General features: G+C 45.2%; 2 protein-coding genes across 2 annotated transcripts in view; both read right to left on the bottom strand.

Moving 5' to 3' along the window:
* Positions 1 to 9,251, bottom strand: part of CHFR (checkpoint with forkhead and ring finger domains, E3 ubiquitin protein ligase) — a 33,779-nt gene that overhangs the window by 23,934 nt on the left and 594 nt on the right. Inside the window, exons 2-5 of the mRNA XM_006768763.2 lie at positions 8,731 to 8,817; positions 6,294 to 6,423; positions 1,994 to 2,114; positions 1,637 to 1,729 (exon numbers count right to left, since the gene is read on the bottom strand). Of these exons, the coding sequence (XP_006768826.1) occupies positions 1,637 to 1,729; positions 1,994 to 2,114; positions 6,294 to 6,308 (229 nt within the window). The 5' untranslated portion in view covers positions 6,309 to 6,423; positions 8,731 to 8,817. The remainder of the gene's footprint in view (positions 1 to 1,636; positions 1,730 to 1,993; positions 2,115 to 6,293; positions 6,424 to 8,730; positions 8,818 to 9,251) is intronic.
* Positions 1 to 9,251, bottom strand: part of LOC102757726 (zinc finger protein 605) — a 55,503-nt gene that overhangs the window by 3,352 nt on the left and 42,900 nt on the right.

The raw sequence follows: 9,251 nt of genomic DNA on the forward strand, positions 1-9,251 counted from the left end.
CACACTCGCTGCATCCATAGGGCTTCTCTCCTGTATGAGTTCTTTGATGTAAAATGAGCAGTGACTTCCTACTGAAAGCTTTTGGACATTCACCACATCCATATGGTTTCTCTCCCGAATGAGTCCTTTGATGAATAGTGAGCAGTGACTTTTGTGAGAAGGCTTTCCCACATTCACTGCATCCATAGGGCTTCTCTCCCGTATGAGTTCTGTGATGTATAATGAGCGGTGACTTCTTGTTAAAAACCTTACCACATTCCATGCATAAATAGACTCCTCTGTGTGTTCTATTGTTTGTAATGAGCCATGACTCTTGGTTGCAGGCCTTTCTACATTTACTGCAATCACAGTATTTTATTCCACCAAAGGTTCTGTCAGTTTTGATATAGAATAACAATTTCTTATTGAGCTCAAGTTTCTTTCTTCCATGGTTGTTTTTTTGAATAAGAAAATCAAAAGGATGATTCAAACTTTTTTCACTTGTGCCACATTTATGGAGTCTCATTCCTAAATGAACAAAGTTAATGCTTGAATGAAATATTTTCCCCAAAACATACTGATGGCCTTTCTCCATATTTTTAAGCTTGTCTTGATTATTGTGGTGCCACATTTTGACATTATTATCTAGACAGAATTCTTCAAAAATGAAAAAATGAACCATACTGTGTAAATCCCCCAATGATTGTGTTTATTAATTAAAACTTCTGAAATGGAGCCTAGGATCCCAGTCCAAAAACAAACAAAAATATCTCCCAAATACATTGTCTACTTACTAGGCATTAAAATTTTTAACAAAAATGAAAACAGACTTTAAAAATTACAAATGTTTATATAAACACAAACTGTTAAATAAGAAAATATGACATATACTCAAACAGTGATCATGAGATAAAAAAGACAAGCAACTTCTAATCAAATACTGAAGTGGTTAAAAAACTTTTGTTTTGTTTTGTTAATCCTTACCTGACAATATTTCCCCCCATTTTATTTTTAGAGATAGTGAAAGGGAGGGAATGAGGGGGTGGGCGTGAGGAGGGAGGGAGGGAAAGACGGGGGGAGAGGGAGAGAGAAAGAGAGAGAGAGAGAGAAAGAGAGAGACAGAGAGATTGATGTGGTTGCCTCCCACACACCCTGCGACTAGGGTCAGGGATCAAACCTGCAACCCAAGTACATGCCCTTTACCAGGAATTGGAACCCACAACCCTCCCATGCGAGAAAAGAAAAATATTAAAGGAAACTCAAATGTAATCAATGTCATCTAAAATGAGGAAAACCTACAAATTCCTAAAGAGGAAGAGAGAAACCTGCCTCTGATGCAGGAGAGAAGGAAATGGAGAATGAGGAGGCTGGAAGAGCCTTATCCATGGAAGCAAGAGCCGAAATGACTGGCTCTGAATGTGGGTAAGATAGGTGCATTTCACCATCAACTCCACCCAAAGAGGACACATCCTGACATGGAGACCAGGATCTAGGGCACGTTAAAAATTATGCAGAACTATGTCAACAGTTCTGAGTCAACTCTAAAGACCTAAGGACTTTAAACAGGTTTATACATAACATTTCAAGAGTAGCAAACTTTCTTCAAAAACCTGAGATGTAACCTTCACCATATGCCATACACTGGATTATCTCTCACCTGAGAAGTTGTGATTTAGAATTTCTTCATTTATTTTCCAGGGCTCTTCTTGATCCAGCTTCAAAACTGCATCAGGTTTGATAATTTCATGACCTATTAGTTGGACACAGTTGCTTGAGCTAAGGGACTCTTAAGTGTGAAGAATATTTTACTACAAAGGCTACAAAATAAAGCAAGTGAATAAAAATCTTTCAGTTGGGTATAGAAATCAAAGAATCATTGACATCTGTAACTTAAACCCAAAATCAATAAAATCTTAGAGGCCCCACCATTATTGGGCACACACTGCATTACATAAGAATGTTCTCCCTTTGTAATACTTTAAGCAATGAAACAAAAAAAAAAGAATGTTCTTACCCAAGAACACTAGATTGCTATAGTTCTCCAACATCACATCTCTGTACAAGTTCTTTTGGATGGGATTTAGTAGCTGCCACTCCTCCAATGTGAAATCCACAGCCACATCCTCAAATGATATCTAGAAAAGCAGAATTCCTGTTAAAGCGGAAGTGATTCTCGTATAGAATGCAGACTTTCTTCTCTATAGCGTTAGGCAGTCCCTCCCTGGCCCCACTGACCTCTAACTCCTGGTATTCATGCATCTGGGTAATACTCCCCTCCTGAATACGGGCTGGGCGTACTGACACACTGCCGCTGAATAGAACAGGCCCACAGTGACAGAACGTCACCTCCCAGATCGGCTTACGGAAGAATGCACTTCTGTCGGGGAAACCCTCTCTGGCTCTCTGGGGGAGTGCAGCTGCCATGCTGAAAGGCTTTCCTGTGCAGAATCCCATGAGGCTGAGGCCTGCTCACACCCACGCGAGTGAGCTTGAAAGGGGACCATCCCCCGATTGCACCTGCAGAGGACCACAGCCCTTCTCAACATCTTGACTACAGAACCCAATGGGTAAGCAGCTGGCAGATTCCTAACCCACATACACTGTGAGATAAAATCCTGTGTTTTCAGCCAATAAGGTTTGGGGGTAATTTGTTACACAGCAATGGTCAACTAATATAATATCCTAATCTTGCATTATACCCTGAGAGAGAGACAAAAATATTATTAAAATATCTATCATTATGAACTCATTCATCTATCCACTAAATAAGAAACTGAAATAGGTTGTCTTTAAGTAAGTGCTATGTTTCTCAAAGAAGGTGCCACTGGTACTTGGGAACAATTCTTAGCTGAGTGCAACTGCCCCACACAGTGGGAGCCCTTCAGCAAGCCTGGCCGCTACCTGCTAAATGACAGTACCCTGTCTCAGTCACTCAAACACTCTCCTTCCCCGGGGGTGCCTCTGCTCCCAGGTAGGAACAGCTGGCTAGCTCTGTAGATGTCGTCTAGAACACAGATATTGAGCACGTACAGTTTCCAGAACTGTAACAGGTGCCAGAAATAGAAAGATGAGTAAGAAAAAAAAAATCATCTTCTCAGATATCTTGTCTTTTGGGGTCACAGGTAGTAAGGTGTTACAGAGGCCATGAAACAAGGATATACAGGGCATTGGGACAAAAGGCAAAGGAACTAGTGCAGCAAAAAGGACTTGGAAAAAGAAAATGGAGCAGGACTGAAATGGCCTGACTTGAAGACGTCCTATGAAGCCACAGTAGTTAGGACAAGGCAGTACTGTGAACGAGTACACGCATGGACGAATGGAACAGAAGAGAGCCTAGAGATGGACACCTCAAATACGCTCAATCCATTTTTTGTTGGATATTTAGTTTATTTCTGGGTGGGGTTTTTTGTTGTTTTGCTATTAATAATGCTGGGATGATCATCCTTTTAATTAAACTGTGGAACATACACCTAATTATTTTCAATAGATTTTTGGCAAAGGTACCAAAGCCTTTCCACAGAGAAAGTGTTTTCAATAAACAGTGCTAAAAACACTACATACCTATAAACAAAAGAATAAACCTCAACACATACCTCATGCTGTATTTAAAAATTAACTCTAAGTGGATCACAGACCTAAAGGTAAAACCTAAAACTATACAGCTTCTAGGGATAAAACAGGAGAAAACCTGTGTGGCTTGGGTTTGACAATGAGTTTTTATTTACACACCAAACACACAATCAATTTAAGAAAAAATTTACTAAGTTGGATTTTTTTCAAAATTAACTAATTTTTTCTCTGTAAAAGGCTGGTAAAAAAAAAAAAAAGAAAAAGAAAAACGCAGCAAAAACAAGGAAAAACTATTTGCAAATCACTTGTCTCCTGCATGGCCCCCACTAGGGACTGAGTCCGAAACCCAGGAATCAAACCATGACCTCCTCACCCAGCTGGTGTGGACCTATGAACTAGGAGGTCACAGTTCAAGGGAGAAGGGAACCTTCTCCCCATTCTGCCTCAGTGCCCAGTACTTTCCTACTCCCAACCCTTTCAGCTCACTCTCCTCCTGACCCCAGACCACAAAACTGCTGGAGCTTCTTCCAGGCGCCGGGAGGAAAGGGGCAACCCCAGTCTGCTCTGACCCACCTGAGCCTCCACCTGTGTGCTGCAGGAAATGGATGGGGGGCAGGTGCCTTCTCAGTTAGGTTCTGGCTGCACCATCGCAGGATACGATTGGAGGCTCAGTTACTTTCACTTTGGCTGTTACTTTATTTTTGTTTGTTTGTTTGTTTGTTTATCCTCACTGAGGACATTTCTTTTATTGATTTTTAGAGACAGTGAAAGGGAGGGGGAAAGACGAGAGGGAGAAACATCGATGTGAGACACACTGACTGCTTACCTTCTGCACACGTCCCAACCAGGTCTGGGCATCAAGCCTGCAACCAAGGTACATGCCCTTGACCAGAATCTAATCCGAGGGCTGATGCTCTAACCACTGAGTGATACAGGCTAAGGTTTGGCCGTTGCTTTAACTGGCTACTCTGATACTGGCAGCTGGGCTACCTCAGCTCAGCTGAAATCCTGACATAGCTACATCAAGAAAGATGCTGAAACCGGTTTGGCTCAGTGGATAGAGCGTCGGCCTGCGGACTGAAAGGTCCCAGGTTCGATTCCGGTCAAGGGCATGTACCTGGGTTGCGGGCACGTCCCCAGTAGATGTGCAGGAGGCAGCTGATCGATGTTTCTCTCTCATCGATGTTTCTAACTATCTCTCTCCCTTCCTCTCTGTGGAAAAATCAATAAAAATATATTAAAAAAGAAAGAAAGAAAGAAAGAAAGAAAGAAAGAAAGAAAGAAAGAAAGAAAGAAAGAAAGAGGAGTCTGACTGGTGTGGCTCAGATGTTGAGAGCCGACCTATGAACCAGGAGGTTACAGTTCGATTCCCAGTCAGGGCACGTGCCTGGGTTGTGGGCTTGATCCCTGGGGGTGGGGGGGGCGGGCAGGAGGCAGACAATCAATGATTATCTCTCATGATGTTTCTATCACTTTCTCCCTCTCCCTTCCTCTCTGAAATCAATAAAAATGTATTAAAAAAAGAAGAAAGGAGAAAAGCCAGTGTAACTCCACACTAGTTTAAACAGAGTTTTTAAAAGAAAGGAATGAAGGGAGGGAATGAGAAAGAGGGAAGTTAGCTCAGGGGGTAGGAGTGGCTTTGAAAAGCGAAGGGACATGACAGTCTGTTTCTTTGAGTCAAGAAACTGAGGGAACAGGGCTGAAGGCAGACACCCTCGTGCCCAGCTTTTGCCAACAGAAGCAAAAACGTTTCCAACTGAGCGATTACGATGGGGCACCTGACGGTTTTCTAATGACCACTTCTGCCCGTGACTCAGGTTCTTTCCTAAGCTTAGAAGACGGGCAGCGTGTCCTGCAGGCCCACTGCACCGTCCTCTAAATGCCTGTGTTCTGCATCCTCCCGATTCACACCCTTCGCTCGAAACTAGGGGCCTCCTAAGAATCCCTCCTAATAAATGCGCTCATGTCAGCGACGTGAACGGCTGTCGACGAGTTTCCTCCACATGGAATCCTCAGGAAACGCTTGCTCCTACCGGGTAAGGGCTTTGCCTTTTGTAGCTGTTCCTGCTGCCCTGTCTGCCCGGCTTCTGGGAACCGCTGAAGAAAGCCTGCAGCCCATCTCTAACCGTGAAGGACCCACTTCTTGTACATCTGTGTTCCAACTGGAAGACTTTGGTTTGATTCCACACCCACTTGTGCTTCCTTGACATCTGTGTGGTGTGTGGGCCCCTCCCCCCAGGGAAATGCAATGAGGGCTGTTGGTAAGGGCATTGGAGGACCCTGGGAGAGCCTGCCAGCTCCCCAGTCAAGGAACAACCAGAAAGAAACCTCTCGGATGTGGGCCTGGATTTTAACAGCTGGCATTTTGATCTCACACTGCTTGCACGCAAGCAGGTCCATCCTGCCTGCAGGACTTATTACCCTGTTTGCTTTGTTTTCTGTACTGTGCGTAACCCTGGACTGGAAAAGCCTGTGTTGCAGAGACTTCACCAGTGCACTCATAAGTCCTAACAAACTCATGTCTTTCACAGCCAGACCTCTGGGTTATTTCTTTGGAACCAGCAAGCAATATTCTGAGCCTTCTTGAACCTCAGCTCTTTGCATAACAGCATCTTTCCCAAGTTTATACTGTTTTCTATGGTTAGGATCTAAATGTATGTATACCTGTCCTGTTGCTTGTAAAGATTCCTCTAAGCCCATCACACCCACAGGAAAAACTTCTGGAGAATAAACACATAACTCACCTGTGGCATGATCATTTTCTGCTGCTTTGGGGAATTCTGCTGGTCTGGGCCTTCTCTCTGTCCGGACGCTCTGGAAATTGCCTCTCCTTCCTTACCTCACTTGAGCCATCTTGTTCCTGAGGGCCATGGCCTGGAGATGCAGTGGGAATTCTATTTTAAACGGTGTGAGTAATTGGGGAACCTAAATCTCGGTTCTCTCTCACTGGGATCTCAGACAAGTGTTTGCTGCACTCGAATCAGAAGCAGGACAGAATGTGAGCCGCCGGCCGGTCTCAGCTGACCCTGGCCCTGCCCTTTGCAGCCCTGGCTCCCACCTGGAAATGCCCGATGGAAGCCACTCGCCTGGTTCAACCAAACAAACCTGGACCCCACACCCCCACCCCCACCCCATCACACACATACACACACACACCACACACACACACACACACACACCCCCCAGAACTCTCCGCAGAGCCCTCAGCAAAGCCTGAACATACAATCTTGGCTCACTCCTTCTGCAGCAACATTTCCTGGGGGCACTGAAATCAAATTTACCTGCGTAGGTGCCACAGTGTAAAATGCAACTCATTTCTGGGCAGGATGGTAAACAGAACTGGCTTTTAGATCAAGATGGTGAAGTAGCCTGGGTGCTGGCTCTCTACTCCAAATTCAGCCATGGAGCAAAAGGAATGCAGAGACCAGAGGAACCAACAGAAAGAGCAGCAGGAAGCGAGACCACGGGGGAGACCGCGGTGGTGAAGCTGACGGCACACGGCATGTGTGACAGCTAGAGCAGAGGCAGCAAGAGGCCTAAGGAAACCAGTAATGTTGCTTCTTTCTGGGCTTACACTGGGGCAGACACTGCCCACCTGTTCCCTCAGAAACCAGCAGGAACAGCCCCAGACGGGTTCTAGGGATAACTGGGGCAGATCAAACTCCAGGTGAATTAAGAAAACCATGCAAATGGCAAGGGCTGCTCAGCTGCCCTTGGGGGTTTACTCATCTCTTACCTCCTCTCAGTTCCCCAGGGCTTTTTTCTAAGGCAGTGGTTCTCAACCTTCCTCATGCTGCGACCCTTTCATACAGTTCCTCATGTTGTGGTGACCCCCAACCATAAAATTATTTTCGTTGCTACTTCATAACTGTAATTTTGCTACTGTTATGAATCGTCATGTAAATATCTGATATGCAGGATGTATGTTCATTGTTACAAATTGAACATAATTAAAGCATAGTGATTAATCACAAAAACAATATGTAATTATATATGTGTTTTCCGATGGTCGCGAGGTTGAGAACCGCTGCTCTAAGGGCTCCTGACCCCTGACCTGAGGAGCTGCTTGGAGAGCTGGTGGGACTCAGATGTCCAGCGGTTCTACAGGGTCCCTCCCCTCTCTTCAAAGGCCTGGTCTCAGCCTCCCCTGCTGCAAATTACCAGAGCTTGTACTGAGAGTAGCTACACCTCTAGGGGGATTTGGGCTTAAACACCTGTAAGAGCAAATGTAAGTTAAAAATGAAAAACAATTCTCCCTCATGGAAAAAAGGAGAGAGACTTCCCAACCCCTATTCAGAGAGCATTTACTTAGAAAACCTGTCATTGTAAATTCTCTGCCCCTGTGAGATGTATGTTAATCTTTCCTAAAGCTAAAGAAGCTTTACCCCGTTTAACAACCCAAGAATGTCTTGCTTAAGGACCTGGAAGCCATCTCTTTGGAGCCTAATTGGCGGATTTCCACCCCGGGCGCCAGGGGAGTGTCATAAAGATATGAAAAGTTTAGCTTTTTCTTTGGGTAAAGGCAGTTAGCTACACTGATGGCCACTCCAGTCACCAGGTAAATCTAGGATGGACTGTGTGTGACATGTGATCATTTATCTAGAGAACCTGTGTGTGATGGGTTGTACAAAAAGGGTGAACCTTCTCCCCATCTCTACAATCTCTTTAGCAGACTGCTTGCAATGCTCATTGCATTCTGGTTTAACTGTTACTCAATAATAAAACTTTTCTTTCTCTTCTACTTTTTTGGAGACGTTTTCTGGGTTGGCAAGTGATGATTTTAATTATTTCCTTAACATGCCAACCAGATTAACTGGATGCAACCACTATTTTTAACACTTTTGAAAGATCACAAACTGCATAACATAGATCACCTTTCAGCGCTTCTCAACCTATGTGTTGCGACCCATTTGGGGGTCGAACAACCCTTTCACAGGGGTCGCCTAAATACATCCTGCATATCAGATATTTACATTACGATTCATAACAGTAGCAACATTACATTTATGAAGTAACAACGAAAATAATTTTATGGTTGGGGGTCACCACAACATGAGAACTGTATTAAAGGGTATTAGGAAGGTTGAGAACCACTGTCTTAGATGGAATTACTGGGACAAACCAAGATTTAAAAGAAGCATGATAAACAAAAATATCATTTTGATGCACAAAAACACTTACACTTTCTTCACTGTCTTCACTGACATCCAGCCATACCCGGGACAGAGAAGGACCTCCTGGCACGGGTGGCTCAGGGATATTTCCTTCCTAAGAAGGGAAGGGAAGGGAAATGTCCAATAAGCTCGGGACCTGGTAGACTCGGGTGCAGGGGGAGATTCCACCTTTCCCAGCAAACCTGCCACAGGCCGACCAACAGCGGGCCTCCATCCAGCAAATGAGAGGAACAAGGAGAGGCTGTCACACCGCGGAGGCCCCGTTCGACTACAGGAAGCGGGAAGGTGCCTGCCACGTCCCCGTGGATGTGAATGGGCACAGAGGGGGTGGACGGCAGTGTCCGGCCGCAAAGAGGGGAGAAGGTGACACCGGGTGTGAGCCGACTGCCAGGCTTTGCCCGGGAAGCGAGACTCTCCTGGCGATGCCCTGGGAGAGCCGACAGCAACCAGCGAACGGAAAGCGCCTCTTCCCAAGCTGCTCGGTCCAGGCAGGGCCTCTCCTCACCCGCTGCTGCCTCGGAGCCGCCA

The sequence above is a fragment of the Myotis davidii genome, unplaced genomic scaffold, assembly GCF_000327345.1.
Source record: "Myotis davidii unplaced genomic scaffold, ASM32734v1 scaffold43, whole genome shotgun sequence".
In the NCBI taxonomy this organism is placed as follows: domain Eukaryota; kingdom Metazoa; phylum Chordata; class Mammalia; order Chiroptera; family Vespertilionidae; genus Myotis; species Myotis davidii.